Genomic DNA, 16,493 nt, shown 5'->3' on the forward strand with positions numbered 1-16,493 from the left:
ACAATCTTTGAATATTCTTAGATGGAAAGCAAAAGCTAAAAGGACATTGTGGGGACATTGGGGAAATATGACTATGGACTGGACATTAGATTATATGAGAATTACTGTTAATCTGCTTAGCTGTAATAATGGTATTATAATATTATATAAAGTTTTTATAATTTCAGAGCCTCCCACTTTTGAAATGTGCATGTTGAAGTATTCAGGGTGAATTATCAATGTCGGAGACATGTTCAAATGGATCAGCAAAAAATATAGATAAGAAACTTTAAAACTTTTAGCTATAAAATAAAAAGCTCTAATGTAAAACATGGTGACTACAGTTGATAACATTATTGTACACTGAAATTTAATGAGAGTAGAACTTAAATGTTCTCATAAAAGATTTTAAACAACAAAAAAATCAATAATGATTGTAGTAATGATTACACAATTGCATATTATTTATCAAAATTATCAAACTGTACTCTTAATTTTATTTTATGTAAACTATGCCACCATAAAGCCAATTAAAAATTAAATAAAATACTGGAGTTCTCTTGTGGCTTAGTAGATTAGATCTAGCATTGTCACTGCAGTGGCTCTGGTTACTGCTGTGGCGTGGCTTCAATCTCTGGCCCAGGAACTTCTGCATGCTGTGGGTGTGGCCAAAAAGAGAAAAAAAAATTAAGAATAAATTTTTAAAAATAAAAATTAACATTAAAAAATTAAATAAAACATAGTGTTTAACTCTCTCCTAAAAAACAAAAATGGAAAGATAAAGCCAATACGACAACACGTTACCAGTTAAACCGAGGTGGTTTGCAAGTGTTCACTGCAGTGTTTTTTTAACTTTTCTATAAATTTGAATAATCTTATAAGCTGAGAAAAATAAATTAAAATTAACAGAGGATATGATTTAAAAAAAGTCGTTTTCAGAAGTAACAAATAGTTTTCTTGACCAAGATGGTATCTGACATATTTAAATAATGTGACCAGTGGCATTTAACTATTAAGAGTGAAATTTTCAGGTGAATGGAAGGGCTCAAAGGAAACCTAAGGTAGATCTCCTGTGTAGCACAGAAAACTCTACTCAGTATTCTGAGATAATCTATGTGGGAAAAGAACCTGAGAGAGAATGGTATGGGTATATGTATGACTAGGTCACTTTGCTGTACAACAGAAATGATCATAGCCTTGTAAATTAACTACACCTCAATAAAACTTAAAAAAAAAAAAAGAAGTAGGAAGTGCAAAGGCCAAAGTTTCTACACAGAAAGGGCAGGAATCAGTGCTGGAATTAAGATGGCAATACGTCAAAGCTAGAGAATGTAACACTTTGTCATCACTTTGATTTTTGAGATAAGCAATCAAATTATATTAATCTTAGCAGCCTTAACTTTTTAAAAAAATATGATAGTATTTATTTGAGTCTTCTTTTATGTGCTTCAGTAGCATTCTGTAAATTCTTTTTTCTTCCCAGAGAAGTCTTTGTTTTTTCTTTTCTTTTTTTGGGGGGGGGGGGTCACACTGATGGCATGTGGAAGTTCCCAGGCCAGGAGTGGAACCCATACCACAGTAGCAACGATCCTTAACCTGCTGTGTCACAAGAGAACTCTCCAATCTTAATTCTTACCTCATGGTTTAATTTTAAAATTCTTTTTATACTTTAGACAAAAGTCATATTCAGTGGAAGAGATATTTATGTTATCAGTCCTCCAGGTCAAGTACAGTCCACGTTGCCGCCAAGCTTAAGGCCAAGTCTATACAAATTACTAGATAAATCATTTTCCTGTGAATTTGTAACGCTTAATTATGGGGCCTCCACTGGGATTTCTAAGAATGCTGATTTTAGTCATCTTAATAATGGAGTTGATTGACTACAGAATCCCATCAGTCACCAGGCCATCAGCCTTTATTACCAGGAGGAAAAATGAGTCAACTGAAAAATATCAGTTTTTCTGGAATTAGGCTCTTGTCATCAGACAAGAAAATACAGATGAACCAGCTACAATAACAGAGGAGTTCCATTAAAACTATTCTCTTACATTTAAATGGTAAAGTTCAACACATGTCCAAGTCATTGTCTACAGGCAGACTTGGCTTTGGACGCAGAACCTCATTTCTGAGGTTATTTTTAAAACTGATTCTGAGTGGATATGGAGATAGGAAAATGAAGAAATGGAAAAATAACCCATGAATTTTTATCTATTTTTTCTACCCATTAGGAAAAGAGTGAGCCATACAGTTGCTAGACAAGTTCTATCTCATCTCTGAGATGTTTCTTTACTTGTAAAACAGAAACAAGATACCTATAAAACAGGGCAGACTTACTTTCTCTGGCTTCCTTAAAGAGCTGAGATAGGTAAAATGAGTGAATGCCTTGAAGATTGTTTTCTACTCAAATGACTTTTCAAATATCATGTTTAGATTACATTTCATTTTGGCTTATGACTATTCAAATTCCATTGTACAATATGCGAGAAAAAAAAACTGATAGGATTCCATTTTTACTACCTAGCTACTTAGTAAAAAACTGGTTAAACAAAATCACCTATATAGAACTCTAGTCAAAAAAATCTTTAACATGAATCTAATGAAACAATTAGTCAAAGAAAGATTTGGGTACTTGCCTGGACTTTTCAAAAATGTCTATGTAATGAAAGACCAAAAAAAAAGACACAATTTAGATAAAAAGGAAACAAAAGACATAAAGACATGGTAACCAGATGTAGTTTGTAATCCTTGATAGAGTCCTGGATAAAATAAAAAATAAAAATTAGAATATTTTGGGGACAACTGGGACAATTTATTCTGTATATTAGATAATATTTTGTCAACAGCAAATTTATTGAGTGTGACATTAATAATATGATTATGAAAGAAATGTCCTTGTTTTCAGGAGAAACATGCTGACAATCTAGGGAAGAAATACCATTCCATTTTCCACTTATTTTCAATGGTTCAGAAAAAACTTTTTTAACTATCTAGAGAGAAAGCAAAGTGTTAAAAAAAAATAGCTGAAGAATCTAGGTGAGGGGTATCAGGTGTTTATTATTCTCTTCTTTCAATTTTTCTCTGCATTTGAAATTTTCAAAAGGTTGGGAGGAATGAATACTGCATAAACAAAACAAAACAAAAAGTTGACAAGTAGTAAAAAAAAATATCAATTTTCCAATAATAAAATTATACTGGGAGTTGCCATTGTTGCTCAGTGGTAATGAACCTGAGTAGTATCCATGAGGATGTAGGTTCTATCCCTGGCCTCGCTCAGTGGGTTAAGGATCCAGCACTGCCATGAGCTGTGGTGGTATAGGTCACAGATGAAGCTCAGATCCCATGTTGCTGTGGCTGTGGCATAGACCAGCAGCTGCAGCTCCAATTTGGCCCCTAGCCTAGGAACTTCTACATGCTGCACATGCAGCCTTAAAAAGAAGAAAAAAAAAAGTATATATATATATATATATATATATATATACTTTCATTAAGCTAACTTTTTAAACAAAAATATTGTTATACTTTTGAGATATATTAAGAGCAACACTAATCTAACACAAAATAGATGATTAAGTGAACTTAATTACATAATAAAAAATTTACTGAAGGACTTCCTTTAAGTAAAAAGTAACATCATTTTTATTTTTTTGTCTTTTTAGAGCCACACCCATGGCATATGATGGTTCCCAGGCTAGGCGTTGAATAGGAGCTGTAGCCGCCAGTCTATGCCACAGCCGCAGCCATGCCAGATCTGAGATGCATCTGCGACCTACAGCACAGTTCAGGCAAGGATGGATCCTTAACCCACTGAGTGATGTGAGGGATTGAACCTGGGTCCTCATGGATACTAGTCATATTCGTTTCCTTTGAGCCACGACGGGAACTCCCAAAAAGTAGTGGTTTTTTTTTGTTTTGTTTTGTTTTTTGGTCTTTTTGCTATTTCCTGGGCCGCTTCCGCAGCATATGGAGGTTCCCAGGTTAGGGGTCGAATCGGAGCTGTAGCCACCAGCCTATGCCAGAGCCACAGCAACGCGGGATCCGAGCCGAGTCTGCAACCTACACCACAGCTCATGGCAATGCCAGATCCTTAACCCACTGAGCAAGGGCAGGGACCGAACCTGCAACCTCATGGTTCCTAATCGGATTCGTTAACCACTGTGCCACGACGGGAACTCCAGTAGCGTCATTTTTAAAAGTAGGATAGAAACAGATCAAATGTTATTATTGGAAAGATCAGATACTAAATCCTTATAGATTAGCAAACGAGTATCTACACGTTTGTTTTAGGACATACAATTTTTTTTTTCCTCAAGATAATTTAAAACAAGCAGAACATGTATATTACAGTTAACACATGTGATGGCTCACATTTTATCATATACTTCAATTCAACCCTACTGAAGGCAAGCAAAGTAAAAGAATTAATTGCAGTCCATAGGCAAAAAACATGATATTCTGTTCTAGTAATGTGATTTTTATTTCTAGAGTAGGAACGTTATAAAAAGAGGGAGGAAGCCCTCTAATAAACACTAGAGTTGGATGACAGATGAAAACAAATTTAAGACTGTGGGATCAGGAAAATATATGCATTAGATTAAAAAGTCTTCCTATAGATTTTTGGGTGAAAACTTTGTAACTAAAATTTTATAATCTCCTTTGTATCACACCAGTATATTTATGTATATGTGATAATCTAAACACAACGTGAGGCTTTCTTGTTTTGACAGAAAGTTGAACTGTCCAATAACCCTGTAAGAAATCAGAAAGTATACTCAGGAATTTCTTTTTATGGGTTTGTCTGAGTAGAAAGAGCATCACTGTAACATAAGCTAACTATTTATGTTTATATAATCTCTTAATATAGAGTTAATATAGAGTTACGTTCTCTGCTTTAAAAGCGATTTCCTGGTTTAGATTTCCAATTACTATGTTTTCTTAGGATATATATATATATATATATATATATATAGTATTTTCTACACTAGGTAAGCTCTATAATGAGAAGAAAAATAAGATTATCTTTATGAACTAACCTATTTTTAGTAGTCCTTCCCTTTTCATAAATAACAGTGTGAATTATAATAGAAAATAATAAACGTCATAAAATATTACACTTTTATTTTCAAAACAGCATTTTATTTACCTTGTTAATGGACACTATCAAAGTTGGTTCCACTTTAGCTTCAATTTCTTCTGGAGTGTAAAAACAATAGAGTTTACCCCCTCTTAAAACACAATATAATCTTCTCCAAGTAATCATACCTTCTACCATTTGCTGAAAAAAAACCCAAGAAACTCTCAACTTTAAAGCATGATTTATCATCTTAACTCTAAATTCAACAAAATACTTGAATTATCAAAGTTAAATTAGTTTTTTAAAATGTTTTAATGTGATAGTTACACATTAAATTTACAATACAATAAGTCAATAGCCCCAAATCAAAAAGTAAGTTAATATCAGAGAAGAAAGGTTTGGAATTCTCAAGAGCATTAAATAAAATGGAGGTGATGATTATCACACAACTTTTATACACATAAAATCATAAGTCAATGCAGTTTTAGAGAAGGTTTTTTATTAAAAATTAGTGCTTGGAATTCCACAGCAACTCACCTAATGACTCAGGAAAATTCTTAAAAAAACTCAATATTCAAAATATAACTTTCCTTCACTATTCTCAGAACACTGGAAAATGTTGACTTCCCTGTAAGAATGCAAATTTTCTTTCCTCTTAATGGAATCTTTTTTAAAAAGCTATTGATTCACTGAAGCCCATAATTAATTATTTACTGAATATAAATAACTGTGGTTATAAATAAATCAGGAGTAGGTGGCACAGGGGCAGCTTTGGAAACCCAGAGACCTAAACTGTGCCAAAAGATGTTGCCAGAAAGGCCTTTATGCGAAAGGTGTGGAGCAGTCCTCATCAGCTCCCACAGGAGTCCTCTGTTATTGATTATCCTGCTACTGCTATTAACAGGAACCTAGAGAGGTAGCTCCTTAGCCATCGAAACTGCTTTAGACCCCTCCCCTTTCCACCTTCTCACCCCAGCCACCCCCACCCCCACATCCTATAACAATGAGAAAACTATCATTTAAAAGAGGACTTCATTAAAAAAAAACTTCTCAATATCAGAAGGCCAAACAACTGCTAGCATATTAAGATCTAAATTAGAGCTAAAATAAATAAATACAGAAAGAAAGAAAAAGAAAGAAAAGAAGAAAGAAGGAAGGAAGAAGGAAGCTCTAACTGTTGTAGGATATTTAAAGTCCTCTAACCTGCTGATTAAGAAATCCTGCAAATGCATCCTCAGCCATACAAGCTGGTTGGGCGACTAATCGGCAGCACATGTTACCATATAAGGGAAGCCAAAATGAAGACTCTTCTATTTAGATGAGAAAAAAAATCAAGTTACAAATATATGTTAATTTAAGGCTATTATACATTGCGATTTTTATGATTGTTTTTGCTTTATATAAGAACATATGTAAAGGTTTATCCTACTCAAATTACCATAGTCAATGATAAAATCAAATAAATAGTAGTCAGGATAGGATTATTTTAAACTAATAGTTTATAGCCTGCTGTCACCTAGAAATGACATGGAATTTTTAATCTCTTGATCTTTTGTTTGATCTCAAAGTAATTAATCAATAGAGGTAGTATAGGGCATATAAGTAAACTCATGTAATTTAAAAAACATCCTAATAAAATGAATTTTGTATGTCAAATTGTACTTCTTGCTGTGATTTTCATTATAATAATTAGCAGTGATTCTCTGAATAAAACACTTCAGAGAACAACTCTAAGACAATAATTGAATAATAAACCTTTTGGCCCTTCCCCTTCTCCCTCCTCTTATTGAACAATTCAGTTGTAAGCCATTATGTGGAGCCCACTAAGATGGGCAACTGTGCCAGGGTGTGGGGGAGGGGGAGTAGTGCTGGAGCCAAGCAGGACAAGGAGGGTGAGTGGGAGAGCTGCCTTGCATGAGGTATCAGAGTCTGGATTGTGCTGAGGAAGATGGATTGCCTGGTGAATCTAGAGCCCAAAAGATTGTCCTGGCGTGGGGAGTGAAAGCCCAGGTAAAGGAAGGAGGGTATCTACATGCAGTGGCTGCATCAGAACCCAAGTGAGGCATCAGAACCCAAACAGAGTAAGAGGAGTGAACACATTTGGAGGGGTGGTCTAGGCATGGGACTCAGTTTGCGAGCAGTGAGGAAGTTGTTCACACATTTGGTAACTTAGAACAGTGTCAGAACCCAGTGAGAAGGGCATCTAGGCAGAGGGCAGCCCAGAATGGGAAGGCAGAGCCCGAGCAGAAGAAAACAGTCAGGTAAGGGAGATAGAAAAACAGTTTCTTTTAAGGAGACTGATCAAAGAATAAAGAGCATTAAAGATAACAAAAGACATGTTTTTCACTGTCGGAGAAAGGAATTACAATTGTGCGCAACAAACTCTTTGGTTTAGGATTAGAACTAGATATATTGGTGTGAACTCATTGTTTTCAACACACAGAGATTAAGAAATACATGACAAAATGTATGTTCACTAGGAGGGCCTACGAAAAGTGACACCTAACAGTGACAGTCTAATAGCAATGAATATACCTAAAACCCAGATCATGTCTTCTAATATTATTTCCATTAAAAAGAACCAGCCTTCCTTGAAGAAATGGCTGGTTCCAGGACTGCGGCAGGGAATGTACATGATGAGCCTGAAATAGTTGTTATGCCATAAAGCAAGGAAGTTCTCCATGAATGAGAAGGATGTGTAAAAAGACAAGCCATCTTGAATGTGCTCCTGTTGGCCAAAATGAAATCAATTTGAAACTCAAAATAAACAGATATTAACAGATTATGATGCACTGAATAAAACTATAAAACACGAGTCCATGTTAATATAAATAAATCAATAAATTCAAAGTCTAACAACATACTTTCAAAGTATTCTCCCTTCACACACACAAAATATGTGTTAATTACAAAAGAGTAACTTTACAGTGGAGAGGAGAAATCTGGCAGACACCACCCTAATCAAGTGATCATCATTAGTAATGGGATAAGTCAAAATTATCTGCCACCTGATAGAATGCAGTGAGAACACGGCATCACTTCTGTGCTATTTCTGCCAAAGATGCACCTCCTAAGTCTTAGCCCAAGAAAATATCAGACAAACCCAAACTGAAGGAGTTTCTACAAAATAACCATGATGTTTAAAAATGTCAAGGTTGGAGTTTCTGTTGTGGCTCAGCAGAACCAAATCTGACTAGCATCCACAGGATGCAGGTTCAATCACTGGCTTCGTTCAGTGGATTAGGGATCTGGCGTTGCTGTGAGTTGTGGTGTGGGTCACAGACGCGGATCAGACCCCGCTTTGCTGCGCTTGTGGTGTAGGCTGGCGGCTGTAGCTCAGATTGGACCCCTGGCCTGGGAACCTCCATGTGCCACAGGTGAGGCCCTGAAAAGACAAAAGACAGGAAAAAAAAAAAAAAAAGTCAAGGTTATGAAAGCCAAGGAAAACCTGAAGAATGAGTCCAGACTAAAAGAAACTAAAGAAGCATGGTGATTAAATGCAATGCATGTATCTGCACTGGATCCTTTTGCCATAAAGGACATTATTGGAGCAACATTTGAATGGAGTCTGTATTGACAGTCATAATAGTAATGCATTAATATTCATTTCCTGACTTGGATAGTTGTAGTAATGCAGCCAGGTATCTTTCAGCAGGAAATAAGTATTAACATATTTAGAGGTAATGGAGCATCAGGCAAGCTGCTTGCTCTCATATAATTTTTGGGGAAAAAGATCCTGACATTCAACTTTCAACTATCCTGTAGGTTTCCAGTTGTTTTAAAAAGTTATTTCAAAATATTAAGATATTCTTTTAATGTGCTGTGCAGGTAGGTACAGTCTTTATAAACATATGGAAGGAAAACACTGCATAATTTATTCTGTGTATCAAGGCATAAATAAAAAAAAAACAGTCTTTTGTTCACCATGGACGATACAAAAAAGATTTTTAAAGCTTTCACTGCACCCTTGTTAATAAGTGCCTATTAAATGACTAGGCCCTGTCTCTTGCTATTATTGACCAAAAAGTCTTAGTCCAGAAAATAAAAAAACATTTTTAGTAAAAATACAATTATTTAATATGTACGTGCAATATAGCCAAGGTTTGGTGCATCAGTTAGATGAAAAAGACCAGCCTAAATGAAAAGCTTTAATCAACTACCTTCTCAACATTCTACTAAAGAATAACACACAAAAAATTGTCTGGGACTATTCAATTATTTTTTATTATTACCTGTTAAAGCCACTATCTTTAGAAATAAAGGGTTTGACTTGAGAGAACTAAGTTTATAAATACAATATAGGCAATGATTAAAAAATGCAGACATAAATAAATAAATGAGATTCTCCCTTCCTAAAATAGGCAGGAAATGAAATAAAAATTCTATAAAAGCATGCATCTGAGTAATATATCTGAAATCAACCTTGTGATTTATGAATTTAAAGCTTTAGAGCAAATGTCTTTACATAGCAATCCCAGGTTTACGAATGCCTTATGTTTTAAATATCTGTGAACTAGTTGTTTTTAAGTTAGCATGCACATCCTAAAGAAAAAGAATCATAAATGATTAGTTTTTCAGACCAGTTCATAAAGTTTGTACTATCAATAACGTATCTGGAACTTAAATGCCACATGTAACAGTGTGCTTCCCCAGTAAAGTAAGTTTAGATTTCATGGCATGCCAAGAAAAATAATTTTGGAGGTCTCTTAAAGCACAGCAGGTTAAGGATCCGGTGTTGTCACTGCAGTGGCTCAGGTTGCTGCTGTGGCGCAATTCCATCCCTGGCCTGGGAACTTCCACATGCTATTGGTGTGGCCAAAAAAAAAAAAAAAAAAAAAAAAAAAAAAAAAAGGAAAAAATTCCTTCCTGATAGCGGTCTTTACTATGTCTAGATACTCATGTTGCAACAGAAGAAAGGGTGGGGGAAAACTGTAATTGTAATGTATACATGTAAGGATAACCTGACCCCCTTGCTGTACAGTGGGAAAATAAAAAAAAAAATAAAAAAAATAAAATAAAAAAAAAGAAAAGGGATACTGAACGTAAAATTCTTTGCTCTACAGATCACATGCCACATACCAGGCAATCACCTGTTACTTCGAACCCAGGTTTCTTTACAGCTCAGGACCAGTGAAGAATAAAACAGACTCACAGCCACTTCTTTTACTTTAACAAGAAATACAGCATCTAGGCTGGTCACTTACCTGCCTCAGTATCAATTTCTCATTTTTAAAAATACTACCTATTAAGTACTAGGGTTGTTGTGAAATCAAATAAGATGAGTACATGACATTTATCACTGTGTCTGGTATGTAACAGATGCTTCTCATAATTTCATATCCAGGGCACTCTCAATCCCCAAGCCATATTCTTTCCATTTTTCAATGCTGTCTTTCAGTTCTTGCGCAACACATTTAATCAAAATACTTAATTCTTCTTTTCTAACCAAGGGCAATATTAGGACAAGATGAAACAGGAAGTGAAAGAGCCATTTGACTTTTCATTACTTAAAAATGCTATCTAATTCATCTGTAGTTTCAGATGGGGAACAAAATGAAGTTTAAAAACAACAGCAACAACAAAAACAAAACACAGGCAAGCAAAAGAATCCAGATAACATCTCAGTTCCATGCTAGTCAATCTCCACAAAGTGTTTTATAAAAAGTATAAAAATTTCTTGAAAACAAAAGCCTTTAGTATCATTTTGACTTTCTTTCAACAAGCAAGAGTAATAAAGTTGTTATAAATTTCAAAAATCTTTTATTTTCTCTTGATTTTATAGTTATCTGGTAAAAACGCAATTTTATTTAGGAAAACCCTATTATCATAGATTTACATTAATGAATGAATTAAAGGGTGGCTTTTTTCTGTAAAAAATTTTATTTTAAAGATTTCTTTTTTTTCAAAATATAATTGATTTACAAGATTTTAATTTACATACATTTCTAGGAATATACCTAGTACATCAAAGAGTTAGGCATACAGTTAAAATTTTTTCTGTGGAATGTACAACACCAACAGTTTTAGCGTGTTACTGTTTTAAGCATAGGTCTTTTCACAGTCTTTATTATGTTAGCCTTTACTGTGTCTCTCTAAGAAGAAAATACACCATACAGTTCCCATGCTTATTTGCTCATGAGCATTTTATTAAAGGAGAATCTAGTAATATTTTATAGAACACTGAAGGCAGCTGAGGAGTCACTGCTAAAATCGATGCTTCCTTTGTGAATTTTATTCCTTTCTACAACCTTTCAGATGACTTGGGTGAAGATGGGACCTTTCATCATCAGTTCCACTATTCACACATTGATAGTACTGAGTCTTTAGGTACTTTATCAGTAATCATGCCTAACCCAGAACAAACAGTGGAAAGAGCATAGCCTATCCTGGATTATTCAGAGTCTGCTGCCACCAGATGCTAGCTACACGATCTGACATGGTACATTCTCTAAGCTGTATTGTACTCATCTCTAAAATGTAAATGAAAACAGGAGTTCTTGTCATGGCTCAGCAATTAATGAACCCAACCAACATCCATGACGATGCAGGTTCGATCCCTCGCCTTGCTCAGTGGGTTAAAGATCCAGAGTTGCCCTGAGCTGTGGTGTAGGTTGCAGATGCAGCTCGGATCTTGTTGATGTTGCTGTGGCTGTGGTGTAGGCAGGCAGCTACAGCTCCAATTTGACCCCTAGCCTGGGAATCTCCATATGCCATGGGTGCGGCCCCAAAAAGACAAAAAAAAAAAAAAAAAGTAAATGAAAATAAAATGAGGAACTTGTGAAGGTCAGAGATAGCCAGTGGTAGAACTACAATATGAATCCAAGGCTGATGGGCCCCATAGTTCCCACTATTAATCACATCACTGTAATGCTCCATTAAACTTACACCTCACAGAGACTAAGAATAAAAACTGGTTGAACAGTCTTCATTTATTTACTTTCATTGTGGTGTAAGAACACAAAATAGGAGATCTACTTTCTTTTTTTCTTTTTGGTCATGCAGCATGCAGAAGTTCTCTGGCCAGGGATCAAATCTGTGCCACAGCAGCAATGATGCCACATCCTTAACCTGCTGCACCACAAGAGAACTCCCAGGAGATCTACTTTCTTAACATATTTTTAAGTGTATGATATAGTATTGTTAATACAAGTTGTATGTTGTACAGCAGATCTCTAGAACTTATTCATCTTGCATAACTGAAACTTTATACCTGCTGATTAACATCTCAGCCTTTCTCCTCCTCCTCCCCTAGTAACTGTCGCTCTACTCTCTGCTTCTAATAGTTTGTCTATTTTAGATCCCTCATATAAGTGGAATCAGGTAGTATTTGTCCTTCTGTGACCCACTATTCACTTCACATAAGGTCTTCAAGTTTCACTCATGTTATCACATATTGCAGAATTTCCTTCTTTTTTAAAGTTGAATAAATATTTCATAGAACAATGTCTGGCACATAACAGGCACTCAATATATAATATAATGTCGATAATTCTATAGAACTGACAGAAATGGAATGACAACAAATTTGTCAAGTTTTCTGATAAACTTGATAATGTTAATACTATTGCAGACTTCAAGTTTTAGGTGATAGAAGAAGGCTTGATTAGATTGTTCAGACCAATCATCCCACTGCAAACTACTGAAAATGCTGAGCCAAATATATTTAAAAACATTTCCCCAGAGCAACAAACAAGTAACAAAACTACAAGAAACTATCAGTACAAATGGAATAAATGAGAACCAGTGAGTTTAATGAGCACAGAAACTGTGCTTGTCCTGAGAGCATTTGCTAATTTGAGCAAATCTGAATTTATGATTTAATGATCCTGAAAGATAAGGGAAGCAGTGCATGCAGATTAATAGGAAATTCTCCTCATATTAAGCTTTATCTCACAGGAATCATCAACAGGGTAATGGTGAAACAAAGGTAAATAAACCTTACTGCCCAGGATTCCCATTGCCTGGAGATAGAGATGGAGGTGCCCAGAGAAACTCAGACTTGGTCTTTGAATAAAAAATGAGCCCAGACTGATTGTTTCTCCCCTCCCCCAGGTGCCTACTAGAAGCAAACAGAGACACCATGCATTAACTTATTCCCATATGTAAACTTAGAATTATAATGACAAGCACATGAAGATAACTAGAAGTGCAAGGAATTGAGACCTCATGAGTGAGAGCCAGTTGAAAAAAAAATAAACTGACTCAGAAAGACTTTATATGTCTGAATTATTAGCCATAAGCTATAAAACAGCTATGCTTACTCTTTTAATAAATGCCTAAAAATAATTTTAACAATGTATACAGTGACTACAAAGTGGCAGAGCAGATTTGAAAAAGTTAAATAGAACTTCTAGAACTGAGAAATACAGTAAGTGAAATGAAGAAACTGGTATATAGGTTTAAGAGCATATCAGACAGAGCTGCAGAGAGAATAAAGAGAACAGAACACAGTGCATTAAAAAAATCCTGAAAAGCAGCAAAGACAGACAAAAAGAGAGGTATGTCATAGAGGGTAAAAAACATTGACTATACAATAAAAAAGACTAACAGGTTTAATAGGAATGCTGGAGGGAGAAAGGCAAGAGAATGGATCAGAGGCTGTCTGAATAGACAAGAGAGATTTTAATGAAAGACATCAGTCAATTTAAAGAAGTTCAGCGATTTCCGGAGTTCCTGTTGTGGCTCAGTGGTTAGTGAATCCGACTAGGAACCATGGATCTGGCGTAGGCCGGTGGCTATAGCTCCGTTTAGACCCCTAGCCTGGGAACCTCCATATGCCGAGGGAGCGGCCCTAGAAAAGATAAAAAGACAAAATAAATAAATAAACAAATAAATAAAGAAGTTCAATGATTTCCAAAAGCAGAATAAATAAAATTAAATTCTACACCTATGGTATAGTGAAGCTTCAGAAAACCAAAGACAAAGAGGAAATTAAAAGTTATCTTCATAGAAATGACACACTGACAAATGATTTTCAACAGCCAGTACAAGAAGCCAGAGGTAATGGAATTTATATCTTTAATATTCAAAAAGAAAAATATTAAACTGCCAAACTCCTACATCATGTAACAAATATCTTTCAAGAATTAAGTTAAACAAAGTCCTCCTCAGATAAACACAAAGAATGAGGAAGTATGATACTAGCAGAACACACTAAAAGAAATTAAGGATTATACTTCAAACAGAAGGAAAATGATCCCAGATGTAAGGTATAAGACACAAGCAGTATGTGGAAACATGTAGGTAAATCTAAATAAATATTAAATGTATAAAATATCTTGTGAAATTTAAAAACCAAACAGATTTACAGCAACAGCACATAAGGTCAGAGAAATGGAATTTAACCACTCTAAAGTCCTTACAGTGTCTAAAAAAAATAAATAAATTATCATTTAATTCTAGGCTTAAGTATGATTAATAAAATTTCTGGAGGTAATTTCTAAAAGATGAAAAAACAATTATAACTTTCATTTGAACACTGAAAAAGTGAAATGATAAAACTATCAATCCTTAAAGAGGCAAGAAAGAACAGAAAAAACACTATGAAATAAATAAGACAAATAGAAAACACAAAATATTATGGTAGGTTTAACCCAAATATTTATCATATAATGTGGGTTATAAACTATTTGATATTAAATGCAAAATAACTAAATACTCCAATTGAAAAAACACAAAGATTGTCAAATTGGATAAAAATTAAAATTCAATATATAATCCTGTTTGGAAGCATATCTACAACATAAAAATAAGTACAGTTTGAGGTAAAACAATGAAAGAAAATATACAATTTAAAAATCATGTGCCTAAAACAGTAAAGGCTTAAATTATATAAAGCAAAAGTAGACATAATTATGAGAACTAGAAAAATCCACAATCATAGCAGATTTTATCACACCTCTCAGAGTAACACTGAATACGGAGACCACAGTAATTTTTTTTTTCTGGTCTTTTTTTTGCCTTTTCCAGGGCTGAACCCACAGCATATGGAGGTTCCGAGGCTAGGCGTCCAATCGGAGTTGTAGCCACCAGTCTACACCAGAGCCACAGCAATGTGGGAGCCAAGTTTGCGACCACAGCTCATGGCAACGCTAGATTCTTAACCCACTGAGCAAGGCCAGGGACTGAACCCGCAACCTCATGGTTACTAGTCGGATTCATTAACCACTGAGCCACGACGGGAATTCCCACAATAATTATTTCTAACAAATAATTAGTATACATAGAATACAGCCCTGAATATAAAGCTGACAAACCTACTGCAAGACTAATAATAACAATAATTAAAGAAAAAACAGGGAAAGTACATACAAAAAGCTAGTATTAGGAATGGAGAGGAGGGACATTGCTACAGATGATAAAGAAATTTAATACAACTATCGTGAAAGTGTTAATGCTTATAAACCTAAAACAATTTTTTTCCCTTCGAAAAAAAAATGTAATCAACTTTTTCTTTTTAGAACAGTTGTTGGTTTACAGAAAGACTGCACAGAAAATAAGAGTTTTCATATGCTCCCCCCAATCCAGTTTTCCTTATTATTATCTGACATTAGTGTGACACACTTTTTACAACTGATAAATCAACACTGATGTATTACTATTATATTAACTAAAGTCCGTAATTTACATTAGGGTTCACTCTTTGTGGTGTACATTCTATGGGTTTTGACAAATGTACAGACATGTACCCACCATTATAGTATCACACGGATGGCCCTAAATATCCCCTCTGCTCCATCTGTTCACTCACCCCTTCTCCCTTTGATGATTCTTTTTTTAAAAATGTATTTTTTATTAAGTATTGTTGATTTACAATGTTGTGCCAATTTCTGCTATATAGTAAAGTGACACAGTCATACATACATATATATACACATTCCCTTTCTTATATTATCTTCCACCATGGTCTATCCTAAGAGATTGGATATAGTTCTCTGTGCTGTACAGTAGGACCTCATTGTCTATCCATTCTAAATGTAATCGTTTGGATCTATTAACACCAAAATCCTGGCCCATCCCACTCCCTCCCCCTCTAAAAATTTTTTTGGCTGCACTGCGACTTATGAAAGTTCCCAGACCCAGACCGGGGATCAAAGCTGCACCACTGCAGTAACCAAAACCACAGTAGTAACAACACCAGATCTTTAACCTGCTGAGCCATAAGGGAATTCCTAAACCTCAAATTTTAGATCAAATATATATATAAGTATAAAAATATAACTTATTAAAATTGGCTCAAGAAACAGTAAACTTGGAAAACTCTATAACTGTTAAAAATAACTGAATAGGAGTTCCCGTCGTGGCGCAGTGGTTAACGAATCCAACTAGGAACCATGAGGTTGCGGGTTAGGTCCCTGCCCTTGCTCAGTGGGTTAACGATCCAGCGTTGCTGTGAGCTGTGGTGTAGGTTGCAGACGCGGCCCGGATCCCGCGTTGCTGTGGG

General features: G+C 35.1%; 1 protein-coding gene across 3 annotated transcripts in view; it reads right to left on the reverse strand.

Moving 5' to 3' along the window:
• Window positions 1-16,493, reverse strand: part of RTKN2 (rhotekin 2) — a 174,668-nt gene that overhangs the window by 20,912 nt on the left and 137,263 nt on the right. For all 3 annotated transcript variants that reach the window (XM_021073058.1, XM_021073059.1, XM_021073060.1), the window contains 2 exons: window positions 6,254-6,360; window positions 5,120-5,251 (listed from right to left, as the gene is read on the reverse strand). In XM_021073058.1, the coding sequence (XP_020928717.1) occupies window positions 5,120-5,251; window positions 6,254-6,360 (239 nt within the window). The remainder of the gene's footprint in view (window positions 1-5,119; window positions 5,252-6,253; window positions 6,361-16,493) is intronic.

This window comes from Sus scrofa, chromosome 14, assembly GCF_000003025.6.
Source record: "Sus scrofa isolate TJ Tabasco breed Duroc chromosome 14, Sscrofa11.1, whole genome shotgun sequence".
Lineage (NCBI taxonomy): Eukaryota > Metazoa > Chordata > Mammalia > Artiodactyla > Suidae > Sus > Sus scrofa.